Source organism: Penicillium soppii, assembly GCF_028829465.1.
Source record: "Penicillium soppii strain IBT 18220 chromosome Unknown utg000004l, whole genome shotgun sequence".
Lineage (NCBI taxonomy): Eukaryota > Fungi > Ascomycota > Eurotiomycetes > Eurotiales > Aspergillaceae > Penicillium > Penicillium soppii.
In genome coordinates this window covers 2385429-2412535 of record NW_026643234.1, presented here as the reverse complement: position 1 = coordinate 2412535, position 27107 = coordinate 2385429, and the positions used below count along the sequence as shown (strand labels likewise).

The window sequence follows — 27107 nt, the reverse complement described above, 5'->3', positions numbered from 1 at the left end:
TTCTCGATTGGTACAAATGTGCTATGATAGTTCTTATTTGTGGTTAGGAAGCTGCGGTCAAGTCCCACTTGAAGATAAGTTGAACAAGCCACGTCCCAACCTTGGGATGAAATCTTTTGAGTAATCTAGTCGAATTACTTTAATTTATGATATCAGATTCTTAATCTCGACTTACAAACTACTCTCTATCTTGATATTTGCTCAGGCTTAAGTACCATAGTATGTTTTCCCTATAGAATCTTCCAGGGAGATTATGGATACTTTATGTTGTATATGCTTGTTTCTGCATCTTTGATCTACAGTTTTATCTCTGCTCAAACACACCAAAGCCCAGAGTCAGTGGAACCGGCGTACCTGTTCATATTCATATAATTGTTATAAATTGAGATCTGTTTGTAGCCTGATATGATTGCTAAAACATATGGCATGATCGTTTGCCCGAATGTCAGTGTTCAGGCAAGATTCTGAGTTTGTCTGACGTACTAAATCAAGACCCTGTAAAGGAAGCTACTCGTAAACCAATTTATCTCAATCGGCGGCGGTCCTTCTGCTGTTTGAGCCTTAAGCATCGTGTGATAGCTGCCTTGAATCCGCTCAAATACCTCTAAATTGCATTTCAGGATATTAGCTAATTCCAATAAGCATTCGAATCTACAATATTTTTACGCCCTAGTTGTATTGAAATAAAGGTGAAAGGGACCACTCCCTGCAAAGGAGTTTCAGTGAAGAACAGACCCTGGGCATTGCGATCTCAATTTCTAAATAGGGTTAAAACCGCGGGTCAATGTTATGTCACAGTCTGGTACGCGGATCTAATCAAAGGGTAATTTGATCTTACCGGCAATCCTTCCCTTTTGGGCGAGACTTTGGGACCCTGATTATCTGATCAACTGATAGCCAGAACCGGACAGGATTATGGAGTCGATTGTATCCGACATCTGAGCCGGTAAATGGCCGATGGACATCCCAAATTGGTGACTTTTAACGTTACATTACTAGCCAGCAATGTCCACTATATATCCAAGCAGCATATACCAATTTGCCAGAATATACGGCTATATTGTACTTCGGTGACCTTTTACCTGTCCATCTCGCACGCACTGGCCCTGGCAGCAATTGATCATGTTGTTCTCTACCAGAACGCTCCCCTATGGGCTTCAGCCGAGGTTTCACTATCAAGTCTGCACGCCTCGAGCTTTCCAAACACGGAAAATACACCTTATTTAATTCCTAAATTTACTTGGAAAATTGGGTCACTATGGCAATTTCATCTTGAGCATCTTAAGACTAATACACATTCAATATACAAATGGAACATGATTAAAAGTGAGCTAGCCTTCTACCAGTGAATATAGAGATTTGCCATCTCAGACGTGTGCTAAAAATCTTCTACTATTGCATGATTTTGACCATACGTTACATAGCAGTGCCTAGCTAAACAATCATATTTAGCGCACGATTTACATAATGGACAAGAAAAAGTTTCGGACTTTTGAAAAATGGCTGATCCTTCGAACGATCTCCCTGACACTTTGAATTATCTGGAAGGGCTGAGTGTGGACCCTGAAAGCGAAAGTTAGTTCTGGCATTCAAGCAAGAACCATGTGTAGGGCCATGCCACCAAGGACTAGTGTGTTGTCAAAATTCAGCTAATCGGCACTAGATTGAATTTGGTTGGCACAAGTGAGCTTGGACATACACACGAACGGGAACGTACATGAACTAAAAACAAGAAGACTTTGATGGGCCGACCACGTGACCCTTCACAACTCCAAAATGGTGGTAGTGGTTCAAAGTGAGATCATAGGACTTCCTCGCAGGCGAAGGCTGCTTCAGATTCAAAGCCATTGTATGGAGTCCTTATATTTCAAAGGTCAAAGTTTCTTGGTTGGCAAATTTTCCGTCATAAGTCGGCGGCCCGTTCCGAAATTTGGAAATGGCAGGGCTTGGCTGAGACATGAAGTGGGTCCAATCTGATACGAGTCTCGGCATTTGTCATATTTTGCAATTGATCATCTTACGGTTGTATTGCGTCTGTGCAAAACAATTCGGCTTGAAAGATCAAGATCATGGAAAACAGCATACCAGCCACGTGATAAATCTAAAGAACAGCACCAGGGACCTGCTTCTTGTCGACATCCACATTTCTCAAGAGAGCAGCAATGCAGGGCAAACTCAGTGCAACCACAGCTGTAGTTACAATACAGCTATACTTCTGGCTATCACCCAAGGCAATTCTGATGGCGTTCCGGGCCATCTATCCCATGGGATAGGTTATCTGGGTCACATACATCCCAAAGTAGGTGTCTGTCCACTGTGCCTGTGTCTCCGCCGAAAGCTTTACGACCAAAGTATTTGGGAAAACATTGTCGTATATAGCAGATGCGACAGTAACTCCTGTAGCTCCACCAAAGCTGGCAATAAGTCCAACAACTGAACGCATAATTGGGACTCCGTCAAGGTCTGCTGCGCTCATAACTTGAAACATGAGCCTACAGTCGCAACAGAAAAGACTTTTGAACTGATGTAAGATATACAGACATCAAGCCAAAGGAAGCTCTGGGAGTCGTGAGATATGTCGGACGCTTCGAAATCCTCGAGAAGATTGGAAAAATCGCCTACAAACTAGACATCCCCGAACATTGGCTCAAGAAGGGAATGTATCCAGTCATTAGCATTGCGCACCTGGAGCCAGCGCCCACTGGCGAGGATCCTTGGCAACGGGGTGGGGAACCGCAGGAACATGTCCCGACCTTCGACGGGAGATTCCCCGATGACGCGAACAGGTATGATATCGAGCGTATACTGGACAAAAAGACGAACCTAGCTCCAGGACGCCCAAAGGCGAACGATTCAAGGAAACAAACAACATGGTACTTCGCCAGGTGAGCGGGGCAATCCGCGGAGGAGGACAAATGGGTTCGCGCAGAGGATACTGTTGGTTGCGAGGACCTGATCCGTGAATTCGAAGAAAGAAGCTAGGCAGGAAGCACAAGCCAATTATTCTTACTACAATTCATTTTTATCTCTCGTGATTCTTCATTATATCTCATCATTCTTGCAACTTTATCTTTCTCCCAACTTCATCTCTCTTCTAACTTCATCCTTCCTTTCACTATACGTTAGTGCAGCATCAATTCAACCTGACTACACCCTATTGAATAAGCCGATCATTGGGGCTACCTTCTAAGTGCGGCCTCACTCGCACAGTCGCGCGCAGAGCCTAACTGAAAGCCATAGCTCTCAGATTAGCTCTCACATCTAAGCCCTACCAGCTCTCACATCTGAGCTCATTTTCAACTCTATCATCCAACTTTGTCTATCACCTCTTCAACCCTGACATCCAACCAACTTCGTCTATCCAAAACCAAAACCTCGTCTACCCTCAAAAACTCGTCAAGAAGGTTAAAAGCAAGCCAGAACTAAAGCCAGAACTGATTCAAGACACCCGGGACGAGGACGCTGGAAAGCCCGCAAGAGACCCAAGTTGCAGAAAAGAGAATACCGCGTTCACCGCTAGCCTTCAAATGCAGCTAGACAAAGCGAAGGGACCTGTTCCAGCTCCCGCTACAACATGGCAGACTGGGGACCCCGTTTCAACCTCGAAAACATCTTCCAATGCATGCATCACCAAGGTTCTTGATGCGTTTGATGCAACGCTAAGACTGCGTTTGACTGCAAAATAACGTGAGAGTTTTGAGAAGGCCAGAGGCCATGACTGAAAGCCGAAGTCAAGGGCTATGAATTTGGATTTTATATTCTTCGGTTCAACCAAACGGAAACAAAATTCGAAGAGCCTCTTATTTCTGTGAAGCGCAAGGGTGTGTCGTCACTTTGCAGAAGCCAGATAGCCGCCCAGCTGTGTGTAGGGAATGCCTACTTGACTCACCTGGGCTTCCAAAGTACCACCACTACTAAAGCGCCAGAGTGATTTTCTGAAACTGCATACTGCACTTCATGGAGCGCTGTAATGCAACCCGCATCTTTACTTACGCCTACCATTTCTTTGGGCGTCAATTGTTCCAACTTCCTCATGGCCCCTACTATTGGCCATACTTCTAGCCCTTATCCACGATACCTCAGCCAGGTGGCAGTGCTCCCTGTTTCGGCCTCCCGCACCCACCATATGCAAGGTTAGCCGCCCCGCTAGGCACGACCTGAATAGTTCCTGTACTTGCGACCTCTCATACCTCTCATACCTCAGGTAGAGAAGGTGTTTACCATGACAGGATTTTATTTATGACTCTATCATTTTATCAACTTTTACTGGACTTCTTTTTTTCAAATGCTCAAGTCCAAAGTTGTCTGACTTTTGCCAAACTGGGCCCTTACTATGGGAAAATGCCGTGCACAGACCACCCCCATACAAAAAAGTTCCCCACCAGCAATTTCTGGCCCCGTATAGTGCTGTCTGCCTTTTTACCACCAAAACGTAGTCGGTGAGCTTGTATAGAAGTAATAACTTGAAGTAGTAAATAGAATGATTATAATGGTTGTTGAAAATGGAAATCTTTTCACCGAGCAATGATCAAGATTACAAAAAAAGCAAAAGTCGAGCACAATGCAAAAGCTCACCACTCTACTCGTGAAAACCCTAATGCGTTTACACATAACCATACGATTTGTTCTGCTGGTCAATCGTCTGTGTAATTTTAGAGTAAAATAATGTCTTGCTTGTTCATTGATCATAGATTCTGATAAATTGTAGGTCCCTTAAGTTAGATTGACCTCTTTACAATGCATTGCACTTCTGTGACCTACAAATAATGATCACTAGTAAATATATACTGTCATTGCGGTGATGGATTTTACTAGAAGTAAGCACCTTTGAAGATTTACTCTGGCGAGGGGTAAAGGTAAATACAACGACCAAAGCTACAATAAATACCCGTTCATTGCGGACTTTCTTTCGCCTCCTGTAAATTTTGACCATAACTGTCTTTCTGCAAATCCAAATCCGCTGTCATGATCGAAGCTTTTATAACGCGCTCGGATTTAGGAGCTAGAACCTGCGTGTAGATCCATTTATTTGTGCTATTTTTTTTAGGGATCTGCAGGAAAATATTAGTATAGTGACTAAGTCATCTACAAATCATCCATAAAGGGCGAATTACAATAGGCGACTTTACTATCATCACCTCTCTAGTACGCCACAAACAAATTTTCTCAGTGTAATAGTGCCTAAGCCGCGCTATGACATAGTAGGACGCTTCAAGTATAAGTCGTCTTATTTTCCCATCTGTTAGATAATATCATAGATTCGTGACCCGAAGTTCAACCACTGTAAATACTCTCGAATCTGTGTTAAAGTCTATACGCATACAACACCGCCCTAGAACATCCGGCTTATGGACCAACATTTGAGCGAAATTCCTTGCATCGCACACTTTCGTCAACTGGCTAATCCTGACCAAACCTCAGGCCAATGATGGCTTGTTTCAATGCCTTTCACGTTGTCTAAAATTGTACCCCACCGTATGTCCTTCATACTGTCGTCAACTGGCTAATATGGCGCGCTATGTTCGCCGCTTTAGAGTATGCTAGTCCGTCAACCAATTGGAAATTTAGCCGCCTGGCTTATATCAATCCATCCTAGTGGCTGCTGAAAGAAGGTGTAAGCATCCGGCAGGAATTCTGCAATGCAAAGCGCATTGACTCTTGGGAATAGTAGGTGATTTTGCTGTCCAAAAAGTTGGCGCCCTCTCAACATTCATTACACAGAATGTTGAGTCAAACAATTGATTTTGGCCGGCATATTTGATTGCATTGATCCAAGCCAAATCACAACAAGCAATATCCTTCCCCTCGACTGTTTTTTCACAGTCTAATTTCCCACGAACAATCCCTGCTTTGCGATGTTTCAATTTCTATATTAATGTAATTCAGCGCTTAACGAGTCATTGTATGATACCGTAAATATACACAGAATTTTGTCGAAGGGGCGAGGAGAGGTCTAGCGATGCAGTTTGAAATATTCCCAGTCCTCCGTTCTTTCTCTTATCATTTGTTCTGTAAGCAACTAGCACTATCAAGCCACATGTCGGTTTTGTTTGTGTTGGCCATGGATTCCGCTCGCTCCTGTTGTTTCGATCTGCTCAAGGCATCTGCTAGCGCGCAAATAAGCTGACGCAGATCTTTAGAGCCTCTATCACGGTACAGCGCCCATCGTTAGCCCCGTTTGCTTAGCCGCATGCATGCACTGCGCAATTTTTGAGATTCTGAGCTTATCAATTTATTTGGATAAGTGGCGATGCATGTCGACGTGGTCATCCTATGTAACCGAAATCACATTGTGAGGCTGAATTGGAAAAGCGGGGGCCACGGTATGCACTATAAAGAGGGGGTTGATCTAAAACTTACCATTTTCTTCCCAGCGCTCATTCACTTCCTTTCAATACTACATTCTAGCTCTCTGCATCTTCAGTCTTGTTCTTTTCGAGTTCTGGTATACCCATCGCCATGGCCCCACTGACCACGGCCGAACGCATCCGCGCCGTGGAACACATAATCGACTATGAGTTCCATGACAAAGCTCTTCTTGAGAAAGCCCTCGGAGCTGCCGGCGCCACCGCGGATCCCGAGGGTAACAAGCGGATTGCGTTAGTCGGGGACGCTGTCTTACGCCTGGCTCACCATGATTCTTGTTATCAAGACCAAGCGTCTACTGGTGAGACACCCAAACTTGTTCTTTCATTTGTTGTCGAAGTGTTAATGAGATCAAAGGTGAGATGACCATTTCACATAATGGTAAGGCCGCAAACGAAAACCTGTCGCGGATATGCTGTTCCCTGGGCATAAGTGTCTACATTAAACTCAATCCTTCAGCCCGGGGCGTTATCCAGTCGTCGCTCATGGCAACCACCATCGAGGCCATTATTGGCGCGGTCTGGTTAGATTGTAAGAAGGATATAATGATCATACTTCTGTTGATCATCCATCTCGGCATCATGTCGAAATTCTAGTGAATATCCTCGGGTGAGTGACTGCTCTTCCCAGGTTGCATTCATCTTCTGAATGCTGATTCGTGCTTTAGGTCGCATTTCCCGGGGGGTATCACTATACCCTTACGGCGATAGTTGCTCGCAGATGCCCTGGTAAAGAGGCTTTTCAGACGTTGTCGAGAAGGACGCACTTGGTACTATGCGTCCCTCTCGAGAATGTCTGGAAAGCCTCTTTATGATGGCATCTGGTGGTTAGTATTGTTGGCATAGTATCTGGATACTCCGATGGGCGCCAGTCGTTGGCATTTGTCTAGCGCGGAGATCTCTCCGGAACTTTTGCGACAGGAAGCCTCTTAGTACCAGGGCTTCCTGACGCAAAAGTTCCGGAGAGATCTCCGCGTTAGGCAAATATCAATGACTGGTATTTGTAGTAATTTTTGGAATTCATATTGAAGTTTTTGGCTTCGCTGGGATGTATTCAACATATTGTCTGCTAAGTTATTGGCTTGGTTTGAAATGTTTCATTTTTGGAAATTTTTGGACTCTCACGCTTGGCCAACGATTCAACATCTTAGGGTCATTGAGCGTTGTCGGATATTTGCAGTCCTCAAATTTAATCTAGTCACTCGTTTTAACTCCATTCTTCAAGATTGTAGATTAGTAGAGAGTATGAATTCTATAATAAAAACCCATATAGATTCTACACCATCGTATCCTAACCTTCATGTAGGTGACGGTAACAATGTTATCCTGACTGAGTCTCTACATCTATCATCCCGCTACATTTTAAGAGTTATCTATTTCTTTAAAAAACAAAAATTTAGCATACAACGACCTATATGACCTATATAAATGCAAACCTCGCGGCCTGGAATTGGTTAGCGTTGGTCGGCATATCCCGGATTAATCTAAATAGCCACGACTGTGAATAACCCCAGCTTAACCTCCCACTCGGAGATCACTACTTGCAAAGTTGAAACTCATAAGTATACACTGTTTGTTCAACCTACCGGAAGTACGGAATTATAACATAGCTAATCGGTCCAGGTCTCGAGCTATAGTGATAAGGATGTAAATAACATCATGACTATCTGCGTTACAAGGTGCCTTTCAAAATACCCAGTAAGAGCAAATTTATTAAAGAGACCTTTAAGACCAAGCTGCAAACAAGATATAAGCAAACTGCCTACGAGGATGAAAAGTATTATTTTAAAAATATGACTAAGTAATAATTTATCGATGAATATAAACTAGTTAAGTTAAGTAAATCTATTATGATTTGATTAACGGATCTTCTTAGATAGAAGCGTCTTATCGTTTATTGAAATCTTAAGTATTCTACTTGTTAGAAAGACATAGCTAATATAATATGCTCATCACCGTAAGGCGTGTATCTGACTAATTTGCTACTTATAGAAGTGATCTATTAGCTCCTGACTATACTATTTATGAAGGTTTTCGGCGTACAGACTCCTGGAGTAAGACTATACACTCTTTCCTTAAAGAAAAAACTTACACCTTCTCCTTTTTTCCTTGTCTTACTACGGAGATACCATCATGCCTCCTTAGATCGCTATCTTCTTTATAGGCTTTCCTCATTTGTCTATGATTTTCTTAAGAGCTAACGTGTTATTACTCTATACATAGCCATATCCTTAAGTTAGCCGAGGCCGAAAGGCAGGGCATCGAGGCTACCAGCGGCAAGGTCGACATTTACCAAAATTTTGCTATCTATTACTCTATTTTAGTGGCCTCAGCTGACAATCACGTCTAGATTTACCGAGACATAGATTTACCGAGACACTATTCTAAGAAATCTAACTATCCAGTGGTGACCCCCGAGACCCTCACAAAGTACGATGCCGTTCTCTTCGGGATCCCTACACTTCACGGAAATTTCCCTGCGCAGTGGAAGGTGTTGCAACATCTAGTCCACTATCATTGTCGTTGCTGAGGCTGCAGTCGCTAAAATCCCTGCGCTGTAAATGAGCACTGATTCTCTCTGGGAGAGGACCATCACTGCCGAAACAATGATATGACAGACAACGGTGTTTGTATTGTTAGAAATGTCTTACCGCAATGTGTCATCCGTAGCTCGTGGCTAGAAGAACTTATTCAAACCACGTATCCATTTTGCCTAGTATATTCACACCACGAGGCCTACGGCAACCTCAGGGTATTAGTTATAAAAATTCCCCACCCGCAATTTCTGGCCCCGTATACTGCTGTCTGCCGTTTTACTACCAAAATATGTTCGGTGAGTTTGTGTAGAAATAACAACCTGAAGTAGTAAACGGAACCATTATAGTGGTTATTAAATTTGTTAAAATTAAAAACCTTTTTATCGAGATATGATCAAGAAAGGAATGAGAAAAAGTCGAGCACGATGCGAAAGTCACCACTCTACTCGTAAAAGCTCCAATACGTTTGCACATAACTATACGAGTCATTCTATTATTTGATCGCCCGTCTATAATTGGAGTAAGATAGCGCCTTGTTTAATTTTTAGCTATAGATGCCCCCTTAGTTTTCCTTTTTCTAATTCCTTTTTCGATAAATGTTTATAGATTCAGACAAATTGTAGGTCCCTCAGACTAGGTCGGCCTCTATATAATGCATTGCACTTTGGAGACCTACAAATGGCCATTATCTTTCAGTAAATGTAGTTATTACGCTGATGTGATTTACTAGAAGTATACGCCTTTCAAGATACTCTGGCCACAGGTAAAGTAAACTCAGATGACCAAAGCTACAATGAATCCCCTTTTATTGCAAACTTTCGTTGGCCTCCTGTAAATTCTGACTATAATCCTCCATTAGTTTTCTGCGAGTAAAAACCTGCTGTCATGACGTACGTATTTACAAAGCAACCGGATTAAGGAGCTTGAACCTGCCTGCAGATCTAGTTGATTGTGCTATTCTTCTTGGAGATCTAGAAAAATAGTTATTAGTAAATTAAGTTGTCCACAAAGGACGAACTAAACGGGGCGAGTTCATTATCATTGCATCTCTAATACACCAACGAACAAGTTTTCTCAGTGGACTCTAATATTGCCCTAGCCGCGTCCTAATACAGTATGACACTCCAAGTATGAGTCGTCTCATTTCCCCATCTGTTAAATAATAGTATATATTCGTGATTCGAGGTCTGATCGGTGTAAAGACTCTCGAATCTGTGTTAAAGGCTATACGCATACAACACCGCCTTAGAACATCCGGCTTATAGACCAACATTTGAGCGAAATTCCTTGCATCGCATCCTTTCCTCAACTGGCCAATCCTGAACCAAAGCTGAGGCCAAGGATGTTTTGTTTCAAAGCCTTTCACATTGTTCAAAATCAATATCGTCAACTGGTTAATATGGCGCGCTGTGTTCGCCGCCTCAGAGTATATCTCATTTGGTGCCCTGTCGAGCCTCAGCTATAATATCAAAGAATTCGACTCTGACCCTTTTTACCACTTTATTAGTGACCTTCCGTAGCCAAAAGGGACAATGTCTGTACGATTTCGCCGCAACTGGTCACCTGTCGCTTCGGTTCTATGCGTTATGGGTTAGATTGAAGTCTCAGAGAGGGCCCGCCCGCGATCCCTCGCGGGAATTAAATGTGTTTGTATATCGTAATAGGCTTATAACAAAGTTTGATAGTTTCTAAATTTACGTGAGGCTAAAGATTTACATTGGGAACTGGGGACCAATCCCCGAAGCGGTGTGGGTACGCCACGGGATTATTATAGCCCGTGACCCGGAAATAGTATCATCGATCTTTTTCTTTGATGTCATGAATGCTAAGTTGACGAATGCAGCCACTCATGCGAGGTCTGGGGGCGTGTCTTATAACTCCGTGTGGGTTGCTCCCGGATAAACGGGATCGGTTCTTGAAACCTAACCTAATCCCTCACTGAGAGCTCTGAACATGGACTTTATAAGACAGAAAAGCTGTCATCAAATCATCACAATCTGTACAAAGAGTATTTACGATGATTGAGACAATTCGCGACACAGGCTTTGGGAAGCTGGTCCGATTTTTCAGCGGCAGACGTCTCTTACGCTTCCCAGAAGAACAAAATCCCTCAATATGGAACGCATACGTCAAAGCACCGGAGATGAAACCCGAGGAAACAGGGTTATCTGAACCTGATAGCTATGAAGAAGACCTTGAAGCCTACGGACTATATTCAGTCATGTCGCAAGCCTCTCGTGTAGGGCGAAGAACTTCCACCACGGCCTCCGCATTGTCAGCTCAGAATCGAAGTAGCCCTATCGTAATCTCTTGGGGACCAAATGACACCGAGGTATTCCTTCCCTAAAAAACGGTCAATGAGTTTTGCTAATTACTAAAACGCTATAGAATCCTCAGAATTGGAGTCTCACTAAGAAGCTACTGGTCAGCTCCATGATCTGGTTACTGACTTTCGCCATTTACATCGGGTCCGCGATCTATTCACCCGGCATTCCGGACGCAGCACAACATTTTGGTATAAGTAACGTCTCTGCTACACTCGGCCTAACACTGTTCGTCCTGGGATATGGCGTTGGGCCCATGATCCTGTCACCACTCTCCGAGCTTCCCGCAATCGGACGCAGTCCAACCTATGTCCTGAGCTTGGTCGTTTTCGTATTCTTCAACTTCGGTGTCATCTACGCCAGCAACCTGGGAATGTTTCTCGCATTCCGATTCTTGACTGGCTTCTTCGGTTCCCCAGCTCTGGCCACCGGTGGCGCGTCAATGGGCGACATCTGGAGCCCGCGGGCACGTGACTATATGATTGCTGTGTGGGGGTGCTTCGCGATCTCAGCGCCGGTCTTGGGACCTTTGGTGGGAGGGTTTGCCGCTGCCGCTAAGGGATGGACCTGGACCATCTGGCAGTTAATGTGGATCTCGGGTTTCACGCTTATTCTGCTGTTATTCTTCTTGCCCGAGACCTATGCGCCGAATATTCTAAGTCGGCGCGCAGGACGGGTGAGGGAAATCACAGGTGATCCAAACTGCGTATCGGAATCCGAGCTTGAGCTTCAGAGTATGACCAAAAAGGTACGTTCTCGGCGAGAGTCATCACAGAACTATATAATATCAACGCAAAACACAAGAACCTAACATGTAATCTTTGGGACAGGATCTAATATTCGAAGCCCTCGTCCGCCCCTTTCAACTCTGCTTCCTCGAGCCGATCGTCTTCCTCCTCAACCTCTACATCTCCCTAATATATGGTATCCTCTATATTTGGTTCGAGGCCTTTCCTATCATCTTCGAAGAAATCCACGGCTTCAACTCCGGCCAAAATGGTCTGGCCTTCCTTGGCATTCTTGTCGGAACCATCGTCCTCGCGATTCCGGGCTACTTCTTCTGGAAGTACCGCTACCAGTCTCGGAAATTTGATACGGAAGGCAACATCGCGCCAGAAAGCCAGCTACCTCCCGCCTGCGTGGGCTCTATCTGTCTCGCTGTCTCACTGTTCTGGTTCGGCTGGACCGGCAACTTCAAATCCGTGCACTGGATCGTCCCCATCATCGCGTCGGCGATGTTCTCGGTGGGCGGGTGTCTGATCTTCAATAGCATCTTCACCTACGAGGCGCACGCCTATCCGAAGTATGCGGCGTCCGTGCTCGCGGGCAATGACTTCATGCGCTCGAGCTTTGGGGCCGCATTCCCGGTGTTCGCGACCGCGATGTTTCATAATCTTGGGGTGGGGTGGGCGTGTACATTACTGGGCTGCTTGTCAGTGCTGTTTGTGCCGTATCCCTTTGTTTTGTTGGGCTTTGGGAGAAGGCTGCGGCTGGCGAGTAAATTTGCAAGGCATGATATTTAAAATTGAGTATAACCTGGACTTTTCCCGAAATATGGTAGAAGCAGGTCAAGGTACATAAGAAATATTTTTGCGAGGTATACGTGTCTATTCATACGCATTGAAGATGTCGTTGCAAAATGGATCACGAAAAAGGAACAAATAGTGATAATTTGAATTTGGGACAGATGACGAGTCTCAATGCTATGCTTTTCAGGGAGGATTTAATGATCCTCGCCCTATATATAGATACATATCCGGATCAGAAGCTCTCTTGGCAATAGCATACAGAGATACTCCTCGTCGCCCATTGAAGGACTGCCGGCTAATATAGTCATCGAGACTGTATGATGGGCAATGAGATATGAAGAATGAATATGTAATTGCGGACGGACGAGAGACGGGAGAGGAGAGAGTAGAGAGATGGAGAAAGATATCTACTATCTACTATCGTGCACGTAGACTATCCCCACTGAGAAGACACCTGAAGCTCCAACATACGGAATGTGTAGAGGGGGATCCATAGTTCATATTCATTGAAAAGATATCTGCCACGCCATCCTTCAGTAAGCGAAGTACCGCGACAGAATTATTCGTTTCTGTGAAAACGCAGGGTGATATGCTAGTCATCACGCCATTCACATATGTAGGTCGAATGGACGCAAGATTGTGATATAGAGCTCTTTATTAATTATGTGTGAAGCAATAGATTGGCTACATGACGCGAGGAGCAGAAATAAGTCCCACTTTACAAATTCATCGCCCCTCGGATTTACGGCGATCCGGATTTTGATATGAATGGCTCCGACTGTGAATAACCCCAGCCTAGCTCAACCTCCCACTCGGAGATCACTACTTGCAAAGTTGAAATCCACGATTATACACTCTTTGTTCAACCTACCGGAAGTACGGAATTATAACATAGCTAAACGGTCCAGGTCTCGAGCCATACTGATGAGGATGCAAATGACATCATGACTATCGCGTTACAAGGTGCCTTTCAAAATACCCAGCAAGAGCAGATTTATCAAAGAGACTTTCAAGACCAAGCTACAAACAAGATGTAAGCAAACTGCCTACGAGGATGATAAGTGGTTATTTCAAAACCATGATCAAGCAATGATTTATCGATGAATATAAACCATTTAAGTTAGGCAAATACATTTTGACTTAATCAACGGATCTTCTTAGATAGAAGCGTCTTATCGGCTGTTGAATTCTTAAAGTATTCTACTAGTTAGAATAAAATAGCTAATATAATATATTCGTTACTATAAGGTGTGTATCTGACTAATTTACTGCAAATAGAAGTAATCTAGTAGCTCCTTACTACACTATACATGAAGGTTTTCAGCGTATAGACTCTTAGAGTAAGACTATACACTCTTTCCTTAAAGAAAAAAACTTACACCTTCTCCTTTTTTCCTTATCTTGCTGCGCAAATACTATCATGCCTCCTTAGACCGCTATCGTTTTTGTAGGCTTTCCTCATTTGTCTATGATTTTCTCAAGAGCTAACGTGTTATTACTCTATGCATGGCCATATCCTCAAGTTAGCCGAGGCTGAAGGCAGGGCATCGAGGCTGCCGGTAGTAAGGTCGACATTTACCAGAATGTTGCAGTCCATTGCTCTATTTTAGTGGGCTCAGCTGGCAATCACATTTAGATTTGCCGAGACACTATTCAAAGAAGTCCCGAGCAAGATGCATGCACCCGCAAAGTCTAACTATCCAGTGTTGACCCCCGATACCCTCACAAAGTACGATGCCGTTCTCTTCGGGTTCCCTACACGTTACGGAAATTTCCTTGCGCAGTGGAAGGTGTTCTGGGACCATGCTGGCAACTAGTGGGTCAGTGGAGGCTTTTGGGGCAGGTATGCTGGTCTCTTCGTCTCGTCTGGTACCTTGGGTGGTGGTAAGGAGTCCACTGCTATCGCTTCCATGTCCACGCTTGCCCATCACGGCTTCATCTACATGCCTCTCGGCAACAAGATCGTCTATGCCCAACTAGCCAATATGGACGAGATTCACGGTGGCAGTGTTTGGGGCGCTGGTACATTTGCTGCAAGTCTTCGATCTCCCATTTGCTTTCAACATGGGCGCTAATATCTTCTAAGAGTGCCGACGAATACCGCCAGCCCACTCTCGAGCTTGAGATTGCCCAAGCGCAGGGAAAGGCGTTCCGTGAGCACCTGGTCAGGGTTAGCTTCGCATGAGGACGTGTTAGCGACGTATTAATTCCGAGTCGTACTTTGTAGCGACCAGATGAAACTGGGAACAAGAATAAGAATAAATTGTCCAGACCTGCAGCGTAGAACAAATAGAATAGCCGACCTGGTCAAACCCAGGAAAAAGGAGCAATAGGGCTTGGCCAGTGAATTGCTTGACCCAACCTGGGTCCGGAAGGTTGGGTCCGGAAGACTCCTGCCGAGCATACTGTCGCTTACTGCTATTCCCGGATTTTTCCTGTGGTGACTAATGTTCTTGTCAGCCGAAGTTCTAGTTGACCAATACATCAATAATTTACCATATAGACAATTGCATCGCGGGATTTAAAAGCCTGACTAAAGATTTGTAACATGAAAAAGCCGATATGAGTGGAGCAACCCGCGTGTACGGAACACAAATTTTTGCGATATGTGCCATCACTAGGAGGACGATCGTTGTGATAGACGATCAGACTACATCGATCCCAGCGCAGGTGTGCTCATCGCAGTAGTGGCCGAAACACTGGTCATGTTGCACCCTCGTGTTACATGGCTTAGGACTCGGTCTGTAGTAAGTGAGCGTATATAGAAGAAGATAGTGTGTGTCCCACCAGAGGAGTCCATATCCACACCACATTGAGAGAAATTCTAGAAACCCGACGGCGGATGGAGGCCCACATATTCATATTGCCGCTTCAAAGTGAGTCTTATATAAAGGATAGGAATTCGCGCACCCAAGATGGTGACACTAAATTGTTCTCGCATTTCACCCGCGTGTTTTCTTCTGTTCCTGATTCCTCGCCGGCACGATGAGATTCTTCCGACTTGCAACGGCGGCCACCGCCGTTGGCACCGTCTCAGCCTCATCTTTCCAAAACAGCACATACGACTACATCATCGTTGGAGGCGGTCCTTCTGGTATCATCACAGCCGAGCGCATCGCTGAGGCCGGCAAACGCGTTCTTCTTCTAGAGCGCGGTTATGGTCCGACTGTCTCTACGGGGTCCAACGAAACTCTAGTATGGAACAACACTCTCACTGGGATCGATGTCCCTGGCCTCTCCGGAGATATCGGTAGTCTCCCTGAGTGGGACCAGTATATCTGCAAGGATACTGCTGGTGAAGCTGCGTGTGTTCTGGGTGGCGGTGTAACGGTGAACTATATGGTCTTCGTGCACCCTCCTGAACGCGATTTCAATGACAAGTGGCCCCAAGGATGGAAGTGGGCTGATATGAAGTCAGCTGCAGGTCGTTTGTATGAGCGGAACCCTGGTTCATCGTTGCCTTCGCAGGATGGCAAACTCTACGACCAAAATCTGTACACCACTCTCAAGGGTTTCTTCAGCAACCTTGGCTGGACTTCAATTGATATGTCGAAGCAGGCCAATGAGAAGCACCAGGTATACAGCCATCCTACATGGAATATTCAAAACCAGAAGCGTGCCGGTCCAGTACGAACCTACCTTCCTCTCGCCGAGCAACATGACAACTTCCAGCTCAGCATGGGCACTAAGGTTATCCGCCTTATGAGATCTGGTGGCCAAGTTACAGGTGTCGAAGTGGAACTGGCGTCGAACGAGACAGAAATCATCACTTTGCCTCCTCATGGTCGTGTCATTCTCTCTGCAGGAGCTTTGTCAACCCCTCGTGTTCTCTGGAATTCCGGCATTGGCCGCAAGGCTCAGATTGAGGTTGCCCAGCAGAGTGGAATCAGTCTCCCAGACGAACAGGAATGGATCGACCTCCCTGTCGGCGACGGCTTGAAGGATCACCCTATTTTCCCCTTCGTTGTGAAGACCAATGGCTCATTCAACGTCCCTGACTACGCTGCAATTGTCAATGGCTCGGATACCTCTGATATCTCGCTCTACGGCGAGGGAGATGGTCTGTTAGCCCAGGGCAAGCACCGCATGATTTTCTTCACTTCCAACAATGTGGATGGCCAAACTCGTTACTACCAGGGATCCTGTGCTCCATCTGCCGAGGGGACAGTCTCCATTACCGCTTACATGACCCACGGCGCTACCTCCTCCGGCGTACTCGGTCTTGATGTCGATGGTAATACAATTTTTCTCAAGACCCCGTACCTCAACACCATGGGCGACCAGGCAGCGGCGGAGAACTTTGTTCAATCCTTGATCGACGATGTCAATGCTGCTGGATGGGAATTAGAGACCTACACAAATGCTTCTTCAATCATCGAGAACTACACCCAAGGCGTTCACTGGACAACTACTGCCAAGATTGGTACAGATGACGGACGCAAGATCGGTGGTTCATCCGTTGTTGACCTTGACGCCAAGGTCTATGGCACGAACAACCTGGTATGTATTTGGCTGCCCATGTATCCTATCTTTTCTTCTAGCACCTGCTCTAGGTATTTCACTTGCTGACAAGTCATAACTATAGTTTATTGTTGACGGAAGTATTCACCCTGACCTCCCCTCCGGCAACATCCAGGCCACTATCATGGTCGTTGCCGAGGCTGCAGTCGCTAAAATCCTTGCGCTATAAATGAGCACTGATTCTTTCTGGGAGAGGACCATCACTGCCGAAAAAATGATGTGACAGACAACTGTGTTTGTATTGTTAGAAATGTCTTACCACAATTCGCCATCCGTGGCTTGTGGCTAGAAGAACTTGTTCAAACCACGTATCCATTTTGCCTAGTAAATTCACACCACGAGGCCTACGGCAACCTGAGGGTATTAGTTACAAAAGTCATCCATCAGCGTCGCATCTCGATCTAACCCCATCAACTGGCGCACCGCTATCTGCGCTCCTCTCACATAATAATCCATGGTCCCAACAATTTCATCTGGAATGTCCACAAATTGCCCAATGAGCGCCATATTCGTCACTCCTTCAGGAATAACCGGTGGCCGATCACCGTGTTCCCTTGGCAAAAATGGTGCCGCCATACGCGGCACCACACAAGGAATAGTGATTGATTCGTTGAGAATTGGTTCCAGCGGGAATTGCAAATTGTACAAAATCTCCGTCATGATTTCCTTACCCGAGCACTCGAGCATGGGTTTTTGGATAAAATTTCCTTTTCGTTCCGGGAACACTGCATAACCCCAGAACACCTGAACGTCTGCCGGCTGGTCAGGAAACATAGGTTGGTCCGGGATCTTGAGACTGAGCAGCCAAGTGCTATCTTTAAGGGTGACGAATACCCCGGACCCCGGTGGGTCGCCAGTCAACTCGGTGAAGCGGCTGAAGAACTCTGGGCTCTTGAGCGTCACAGTGAATGACTCCTGTCTGGACTCGCCCATCCGCGTGCAGAAATTGTACGCGTTACCGAACTTTGTGTCTTTTGTCGATAATTCTAGCCACAACAGCCAGTTTTCATCCAGGTCTTTCTCGGGACAGCTAATCTCGATGTAGGGTGGCTCGGTATTTGTTCCGCTTGTTGCGCCAGATATCACTGAGCCTAAGGATACAATCACGACATCTCTGGTCCCGACGTCAATGCTCATCTCCGGGTTATTGCCTTTGATCGCACGGATAGAGGTAACACGCCGATTAGTTCCGGGTTCAAGGATGATATCCGTAACAGTGGTTCCGAAGCGGAAGTCTACTCCGCTAGACTGAAGAAACCAAGCGATCGGTACTATGATGGACTCGTGGCGGTTATACTGCCCGTTATCGAGCGGACGTAGATGGTTCAATTCGTGTTTGCCGATTTTGAACCAATGTACATATCGACGGAATTCGGCGGCGCTATGGCTTGGTTCGATGCCGAAACTATTTATCGAGATATATCAGTCAGCATAGTTCCCAATGGTAACTGCATCTGCACAAATACATACGTGGTAGCCAGTACCAACCAATAATTGCTTTGAAAAAAGCTCGAGTGAAAGTGATCCTGGATACGAGATCGTCCTAGAGCCTGTTCCGTCTTTGAAGACAGCATATACAAAGCTATGCGGTCTCTCAATGCTACTCCCAGTTTATTCGGGCCAGTCCTTGCCAGTCCGGAGGACTTTCGTGAGAGAATTCGGGTGTTCGGGCCTTTATGGGGTGTTTTTGAGCGGCTAAACTCGCAAATGTCGTCCAACGTGGTCTTCTTCGGGTTTGAACTCGAAGGCACCATGGATAGAAGCTTCTCCATGTAAATGTTATTGAATGCCGGCATTGCGCCGGCGCGATAGTCGTATCCATTTACTGGATCTCCCGTGCTGGCGGATCCTCCGCCAGCTTTTTCTAGCTTCTCAATGATGTGGATTCGTTGTGGAGCGATTTTAGCTTCCTGGATTAAGTGTACTGCTGATGTGAGCGAGGCGATGCCGCTCCCAAGAATCCAGATCTCGATATCATCTGTAAAGGTAGGTTCAATTTGCAGACTGTTCATCCGGGACGCCATTTTGGAAGTCTGGAAAACTGATTTTCAGTAATGAACAAGGTTTTATGATTTAAAGCACCTCTGCATGATCGGAAATCATCATAAATGGAGAAAAACGTTTATTCAAGGCTCATCCAGCCTAATGTTGCAGCGGGGAGAGTGATGTCAGGCAATAGCAGCAACCCTGGATCGTGTGAAGCGCGAATGTGCGGAGGCGGAGCGTGGACATGTAGAGCGCTCGAGACAATTGTCAGCATGAACGTCGGTCGGACTGTCGAAAACTGAACATAAACACATATGTTTTCCTTTGGTATTAAAGCTCAACACGGAGGTAGGCTACACGTCGGTTTGCGAGGGGTATCAAGAATTTCCAACGCGACCATGAACTCGTTTCACTTACATCACGGCTTCCGCAAACAGCAACGGGTCACTTGCGCCCTTATAAAATTTATAAACACGTCTCTAAGCCTAGATTCAAAGCTAAATGTGTCAGCAAAACGCTAACTGATATCCGCGTGACACATGCTGGAGGTCCACGAGAATGCAACCCTGGAGAAAATAGCATCAACCATGACATCATGACATCATATAGATACCCTGCTGTTTTGCTACCTTTTTATGCAGGACTTTGCTAGAGATTTGCTCTAGTCTATGGGTTCATTTTCTTATTGGGATGTTTGCCCCAGCTAACGCTATTATTGCTAGATTTTCACAAACATTTCCTCTCTTTTTTCTTGCCAATACACAGGGGCTCAAAGATATATATTTTGACATTATATATAATTTTATATACTTGGGGCAGCTCTATGACGCACCATTAAGTTTTGCCCCGGGGTATCTTCATGCACAGGCAATGACAAGGATCGCAGTGAATGATTGAGTTCGGGGCCGTTTGTAGCAACTTGAGGAAGGGCGTTGGACATGCTTCTCAAGTATGGTCTCGAACATTTTGTAGGCCTCAGTATCGGCACTCTTTTTGTTAGTACATTAGACCTGGCGTCAATAAAATCCATTTCAAGAAACAATCAAAGAGAACAAAACAGTGGAACTGATTTCGATCCGCCCTGTAGTATGTGAGCCGAAATAGTTGAAGAATTTATCCTGTATCAAACGGAAAATGGGAAAACAACCGAGAACAAGATCGCGTACCAAAAGGACTGTCCGGACGTTGTGATTGATATCAACTTCCTATAAAATTGTTGTGGTTGTGTAACGAGTGTGAGCTAGCCCGGACCGATGGCGGACCCACCCGCGGAAACGCCCGAGTCCCCTCCCACAAACACCCAAGGAACCCACGCCAGCTTCTCAGTTGAAGACTTTCAACCTCGGATTATCAATCGACGCAGGCCAAATCATAGGGAAAAGAACGAGAAATGGCGAAGCTTAAACACCCACCGAGGGCACAGGCCGGATTACCACCGGAGAGGTGTGGAAGCTCATTGACAACCTTAAAGATATCATCCATCGCCACCCATGCTCATCGAATCCACTAAGGCCGACCTAGAGGAGGTCAGGCACGACCAGAACGTCCTCCTAGAACAGAATGATAGGCTTTTTGAAGATGTCAGGGCCCTAAGAGCATATATCGAAGCCAGCCTATAGCCAACCCCGCTTAGGACATAGGCAGCGATAGCAGCTAGCGGTACTAGTGACCCGCAACCAAGCCTCCAACGACCCGAGAAGAACCGGAACTGCGTCTGCACTAGCACACAAAGATTATTGGTGGACCCGAGAGACAATAAGAATGTCGAAGGGAATACTTTCGGGCGATGCCTCTCTACCGACTCTGCTAACACCCATATCCGTACAGCGCTATTAGGCGCATCCTCTATTCAAGGTGCGTAAGTGGGCGACATCGGTACCACTAAGACGGGATACTTAGTTCGCTTCAAAGACCTAGGGTCGGCCGAAGCAGCCCGCGACAACAGTAAATGGCCGAATGAGCCAAGAAACAATACAAAGCTGGTCAAGCCGCGATTCGTTATCATCGTGCACCGCACGCCAACAGAGAGCTTCGACCTAGGAAATCCAAAATCTTAAGCCATATAAAGGTTCATGGAAGAGAACGACCAAGCCTCTTAGTACCTGGGCTTCCTGTCGCAAAAGATCCGGCCAGATCTCCGCGCTGGGCAATTATCGATTACTAGTATATGCAGTGACTTTTGGTTTCTCTATCGAATCTGTTGCCTTCGTTGGGACATATTCAACATATTTTCTGCTGACTTATTGGCTTAGACTAAATGATTTCAATTTCGGGAATTTTTGGTCTCTCACAGTTGGCCAATGATCCAACATCCTAGGGTCCACGAGCGTTGTTGTATATTTGCACTCCTTAAATTTGATCTATTCACTCATTTTAATTTCATCATTCAAGATTGTGGATTATTAGAGTGTATAAATCCTTTAATGAAAACTCACATAACATCCACACCCTCGAATCCGAAACCTTAAGCAGGTGATTGTAACAACGTAATAGACTAAGTCTCTACATCTTTCATAGAGCTATATTTCAAGCGTTACTTGTATCTTCAAAAATAAAATTCAATATGCAACGACCTATATACATGCAACCTCGCAGCCTAGAACCGGTCAGCGTTGGCCGGCGCATCACTCGGTCCCGAAATGGTGTATAGCTGATCTCCTCGGCGCCGAGCATCACTTCCCCCGACCATCTCCCTCCGAGATCATCGACCACCGACCTATAAAATTGAATCATAAAATTCAAGGGCCCCTCTGTTTTGTCCACTGATCAAATTATTCATTATATGTAATGACGCAGCGAACTTCCATCCAAATGACTAATTCGATCAAAGAGAAGCATACCAACATGCAACCCGACCAGGACTGTACTTTCAACGAGAATCGCTCGGATAGCAAAGATGAGAGCCAGTTTCCAACAGGTATCCGACTGGTCACTATCATAGCTTCAATTTTACTTGCTATGTTTCTCGTCGCGTTGGTATGCACCTCATGTCCCCACTGCTGAACTTTAGTAACTTTGTCTATAGGATCGCACTATCATCGCTACTGCAGTTCCCAAAATAGCGGATCAATTCAAAGCGCTAGGAGATATAAGTTGGTATGCCAGTGCATATCTCCTGACAAGTTGTGCGACCCAGTTATCCTGGGGCAAAATCTACACCTTCTACTCAACAAAGACAATATTCCTCATCGCAATCACCATATTCGAAGTCGGATCCGCTCTTTGCGGCGGTGCCCCGAATTCCCAAGCCTTCATTGTCGGACGTGCCATCGCAGGAATTGGCTCAGCAGGTATCTTCTCGGGCACTACGATCATCATTGCACAAATTGTGCCACTAGCGAAACGACCCATCTACGTCGGTCTCATGGGCTCCATATTTGGGTTCTCGTCTATCATCGGACCTCTCCTCGGTGGAGCATTCACAGACAACGTGAGCTGGCGCTGGTGCTTCTTTATCAATCTTCCAATCGGGGGATTTACCCTGGTTGTCCTGTCCTTTTTCCTGTCGATCCCCCACACACCAAAACCAGGGACCTGGCAGCAGCAGATCCTACGTTTAGACCCACTCGGCACCATTTTGTTTCTGCCTTCTGTCATCACCTTCCTGCTCGCACTGCAATGGGGCGGTACGATCTACCCCTGGAAGAACGGCCGCATCATTGCACTATTCGTTATCGCTACCGTTTTAATGGCCGCATTTATTGCCGTGCAAGCATGGCTGAAGAAAGACGCAACCGTTCCACCTCACATCTTCAATCAGCGTAGCATTATGAGCGGAGTCGTATTCGCAATGTGTATCGGAGGCGGAATGATCTCCATGCTGTATACACTTCCATTGTGGTTCCAGGGCGTACGCGGGACATCGGCGGTGAAATCGGGCATCGACACGATCCCGCTAGTTCTTTCGCTTGTTGTTGGAACTATCGTCTCTGGTGCTATCATCACAAGAACAGGATACTACAACCCGTGGATGTTTGTCGCAGCTTTTCTCATGTCGACAGGCGCGGGATTGATGACCACTTTCACTCTGGAAACCAACCACTCCGCCTGGATCGGGTACCAGGTGTTATTTGGTTTGGGTATTGGCACTGGAATGCAGCAGGCGTCGCTGGCAGCACAAACTATTCTCCCTACTGAGGAGGTTGCCATTGGTGTATCGCTTATGTTCTTTGCTCAATCGCTTGGTGGGGCTGTTTTCATTGCTGTTGCTCAGGCGCTGTTTCAGAATTACCTTGACGCCAATCTGCCTCTTATCTCTGGCATTGATGTGGCTGATGTTCTGGCTGCTGGATCAACGGGTCTTTCCGATGCTGTTCCGGCAAACAAGTTGAGAGAAGTTCTGGTTACTTATAACGATGGACTTCGTAGGTCGTTTGTCGTCGCCGTTGCTGTTTCTTGTTCGTTGATTGTTCCGGCGTTGACCATGGAATGGAACACCATAAAGAAAGGCGAGAAGGACGAGAGCGATAAGACATCCTGCTCTGCTTGACTAGTTAGATTTTGCTGTTCAATTATGGTGGGGAAAGGGTCCAAGCATTTGGTTGTATATCTTGACTCAAGTCGAGAGGTCGCGCCTTAGCGCGGCTAATGACGTTAGACTTAAGACACCATGCCTTAATGACTAGGTCCTCTGTTACTCACGTCTTCCAATGATCAATTCACTTGCCTAAGGCTACGACAAGATGGCTGCTTGTCCGTGCGTATCAAACATTGTGTCACCACTTAAATTCCCCTCTATTAGAACCCCCGCCTGCTAGATAATCTCTGAGCTAGAACTTGCATAAATCAGCGTGATATTTGATTTGAACCGAGACTCACAGTGCACACACCCTATACAGTTTCTGGTAAATTGAACTTTATAGTAGCAAGCTCTCGTAAAGTAGACCCGGAAAGCCGCGAATCAGTCTTAAACATGTCTCCAAGTCGATCCCGGTTTTGCTGATTCATATTAGCGACAATGACTTACCCCAGGGCAACTGCACACAAGAGAACTGCATGAGCACCGCAGTCTTTCAGCAAACTGCGTAGAAATAGCTGATATCTTTGGCGTTTCCAGCTGTTGGTTTCTGTTTGCAAAATCGAAAGAGCAGCCCCGACGCTTTTTTCTCACTCTTGATACAGTATTTTCGTAGAGATAGACTCTTGGCCTTGTTAACAAGCCGTTCTAAAGCGTCTATTACACTGTATGACTCTTGCAGTGTAGAATGCCGCTTTCTCTCTATATCGAGGAATAGTAGAAGTTATGGAAGAGTTGGAAGAGGAGTGGAAGAGAGGTTAGAAGAGAGGTTAGAAGAGAGGTTAGAAGAGAGGTTAGAAGAGAGGTTAGAAGAGAGGTTAGAAGAGAGGTTAGAAGAGAGGTTAGAAGAGAGGTTAGAAGAGAGGTGGAAGAGAGATGGAAGAGAGGTGGAAGAGAGGTGGAAGAGAGGTGGAAGAGAGGTGGAAGAGACGGTCTGAAGTGACCCCTTGAGTATTTTCAATTGGCTATTTTGTCAAGCCGACACAAATAGGCCGGCCATCAAAGAGCCGCGGCTGGTCGAAGGTCAAACCACCAACCAAAAAAATGTGCGCGCAGCCGCCACAACGCTCAGGGCACAGTTCGCATGCATATCAAGTCACATCAGGCCATGCCTTTGCCATGTCAGCCTAAACAAACCGTGATTCGGAAAAGAGAGGCAGGTGACTAATGTATTGCTTGAGTGGAAGGGCCGTGCGGCGTCACACCAAAGTAGTCAACCAATCCCACACGTGGTGGAAGGCACTTTCAGTGTATTTTCCAGTGTACGACTTGAGGAGCCGCAGTTAGATCTGCACTTCCGCTAACATATGTCGCTGGTCTAGATTGTGGGTCAGGCACAAAGAGTTCGAATATCTTTATTATTAATTGACCTATCCCTGTCCTACTTTTTTCTTTTACCCCGCTTCATTTGACTTCACAGATGCGCTGAACATAGGGAAAAATGGATGAAAAAGTATGTAGAACACTATACATTGTGGGGCTTGTCCTTCTTGCTACAATTGCTCCAAGACAAAGGACTGAATAATCGGAGTTGGGAGGGTGAATAGCTGCAATTTTTGAACTGTCACTGAAGCTGCTTGACCGACAACCAGTCGTAAGGATTTCTTTTGAAATCGTTTACGAAATCCAAGTAGCAGGAACAATACATGTAAATAAGAATCCCATTCTGAAATTCATCTCATATTTGCGATCGTTTGTGATCCACCGTCCCCAGATATAATATTACGTCAACTCAGGCTCCTTCCGAATCCAGAGGTTGCTGGCGTCTACAATACAAATGTAATCCTTTCAGTGCAGAGCATATTTCAACGTCATCAGAATGGCTTGGAAGGCTATAAGCATCATAATCAAACCACATTTGCCTTGTTCTCGGAGAATCAGCATCTGCCAATGGTTTTCTGTGAAGTGCCATGGTTAGACAAATTCGAGGATCGATAACAGCAAACTTACTCATTACCATTAAAGACTTCAAAGCCGGTGGAAATAATGAGCACAGGCCGAGCAAGATCGGCGATAATCTGCTTGACTGGGGCGGCAGCAAAGGGTGATATTATGATCGATTCCTCGTCAATTTCCGCGAATCCTCCTGCACCGTGAGTTCCAACAATTGTGAATTCCTTCTTGGTCAGGATCTCTTCCGCGACCTCTGTATACTCTGGGTCCTGAGCAAATAATGGCAATGGTTCATTGCCACGAGAAAGTTGAGCGATAGTGAGAGCCATCGAATGCTGGATTATGCAACCCATAACATTTTCTACCTCCGATTTCTCATCCCAAGAGCCATGCTGCTTTTTTAGCCATTCAGGCGCGGAGCGGCAAAAATCACCGAGCCCAAAGCAGAGAACTTTCTTCACGGTGTTTTTACCGAGTATATCTTCGACCAAGGCTGCCAAGTGCTTGCAGGTCTTGCTATTCTGCCACAACAAGTGTTTCTCATCAAAGACTTGCATAGGCTGTGCTATAAGCTCTCGGAAGTTTTGTGCAGTCTGATTGCTCCAATCCACAATGTAAGAGCACAGGTAAGTTTCAATTGGGCCGTTGGGTTGTGCTTTCACAAGTTGCCAATATTCTTGGTACTTGACATGGGGTTTCCTAAGGAAAAATTAGATTGCAGGCTGAAATTGGGTCAGAATACCATATCCACGTACCAGATAGGGTTCTGTACTTGAAACATGGGATTGGAAATTTGGATTATGCTTCCATCGATTCGACGGACTGAAAATCGCTCCATCGCATAGGATTGGCGCAATTGTTGTTCTATGTCTTCGAGATCTTGTTTCGTCCAAAGCCTGGTACCAGAACTGTACAGATCTGCGACTCTTTGGCTACTGATCCGCCAATCCGTGCACCCGTAGTCGAGCGGTCCTAGTGTTTGTGGCATGGTCTCGTAGCTGCTGATCGAGCAAAGGTGAGGAAAACCCCCAAGATTGTTTGAAAAGGGGAGAAATTTATTCGTGTACAAGGATCAGAAAAGAAAAGGCTAGGACTAAGCTGTGATACTCGATGATTGTCTGCTTTTGTGTATGGGTACCAGTGTCGGATACAGTGACAACGTTTGCTTTGAGGGATCAAGAAAAATTCGCCCACTCTGCTGCTGATTACTCACCTAACTACTTAAGTACTAGTTAGGTATTTAGGTAGGTAAGGGAGTCAAGAAAAAACCCAGGCAAGAGGAAAAATTAAATACCGATCACCGCTTTACGGCGGTCCTGGTCTGGGGCCACAGATAGGTTGCCAGAGGCACGGTTCGCTTGTTCGGGTGTAGGCACGGGTGCGGTCACATAGGGCACGCACGAGAGCCGAGAAGTCTCTATTTCTTTAGTATCAGG

General features: G+C 45.8%; 9 protein-coding genes across 9 annotated transcripts; 7 read left to right on the top strand and 2 right to left on the bottom strand.

The window, feature by feature from the left end:
* Positions 1-1499: 1499 nt before the first annotated feature.
* On the top strand, positions 1500-3686 carry N7529_004313 (uncharacterized protein; the record flags this gene model as incomplete). The annotated part of the gene is made up of 4 exons (XM_057239840.1): positions 1500-1575; positions 2540-2786; positions 2834-2919; positions 3241-3686. 4 exons carry the CDS (start codon positions 1500-1502, stop codon positions 3684-3686), a joined length of 855 nt encoding a protein of 284 aa, XP_057099135.1.
* A 2773-nt stretch (positions 3687-6459) lies between these two features.
* N7529_004312 (uncharacterized protein) lies at positions 6460-7076 on the top strand (the record flags this gene model as incomplete). Its single annotated transcript, XM_057239839.1, has 4 exons — positions 6460-6667; positions 6724-6897; positions 6963-6975; positions 7034-7076. 4 exons carry the CDS (start codon positions 6460-6462, stop codon positions 7074-7076), a joined length of 438 nt encoding a protein of 145 aa, XP_057099134.1.
* Positions 7077-10919: 3843 nt separating this feature from the next.
* On the top strand, positions 10920-11249 carry N7529_004311 (uncharacterized protein; the record flags this gene model as incomplete). Its single annotated transcript, XM_057239838.1, has 1 exon — positions 10920-11249. The coding sequence occupies one exon, from the start codon at positions 10920-10922 to the stop codon at positions 11247-11249; it is 330 nt and encodes a 109-aa protein (XP_057099133.1).
* An 86-nt stretch (positions 11250-11335) lies between these two features.
* Positions 11336-12749, top strand: N7529_004310 (MFS transporter; the record flags this gene model as incomplete). The annotated part of the gene is made up of 2 exons (XM_057239837.1): positions 11336-11974; positions 12057-12749. The coding sequence occupies 2 exons, from the start codon at positions 11336-11338 to the stop codon at positions 12747-12749; spliced, it is 1332 nt and encodes a 443-aa protein (XP_057099132.1).
* Positions 12750-14428: 1679 nt separating this feature from the next.
* N7529_004309 (Minor allergen Alt a 7) lies at positions 14429-14830 on the top strand (the record flags this gene model as incomplete). Its single annotated transcript, XM_057239836.1, has 2 exons — positions 14429-14547; positions 14599-14830. The coding sequence occupies 2 exons, from the start codon at positions 14429-14431 to the stop codon at positions 14828-14830; spliced, it is 351 nt and encodes a 116-aa protein (XP_057099131.1).
* Positions 14831-15740: 910 nt separating this feature from the next.
* On the top strand, positions 15741-17445 carry N7529_004308 (cellobiose dehydrogenase; the record flags this gene model as incomplete). The annotated part of the gene is made up of 2 exons (XM_057239835.1): positions 15741-17255; positions 17341-17445. The coding sequence occupies 2 exons, from the start codon at positions 15741-15743 to the stop codon at positions 17443-17445; spliced, it is 1620 nt and encodes a 539-aa protein (XP_057099130.1).
* A 194-nt stretch (positions 17446-17639) lies between these two features.
* N7529_004307 (oleate hydratase) lies at positions 17640-19300 on the bottom strand (the record flags this gene model as incomplete). The annotated part of the gene is made up of 2 exons (XM_057239834.1): positions 17640-18681; positions 18747-19300. 2 exons carry the CDS (start codon positions 19298-19300, stop codon positions 17640-17642), a joined length of 1596 nt encoding a protein of 531 aa, XP_057099129.1.
* Positions 19301-22073: 2773 nt separating this feature from the next.
* Positions 22074-23751, top strand: N7529_004306 (MDR family MFS transporter; the record flags this gene model as incomplete). The annotated part of the gene is made up of 2 exons (XM_057239833.1): positions 22074-22238; positions 22288-23751. The coding sequence occupies 2 exons, from the start codon at positions 22074-22076 to the stop codon at positions 23749-23751; spliced, it is 1629 nt and encodes a 542-aa protein (XP_057099128.1).
* A 1759-nt stretch (positions 23752-25510) lies between these two features.
* N7529_004305 (uncharacterized protein) lies at positions 25511-26659 on the bottom strand (the record flags this gene model as incomplete). The annotated part of the gene is made up of 3 exons (XM_057239832.1): positions 25511-25676; positions 25729-26370; positions 26427-26659. 3 exons carry the CDS (start codon positions 26657-26659, stop codon positions 25511-25513), a joined length of 1041 nt encoding a protein of 346 aa, XP_057099127.1.
* Positions 26660-27107: the final 448 nt, after the last annotated feature.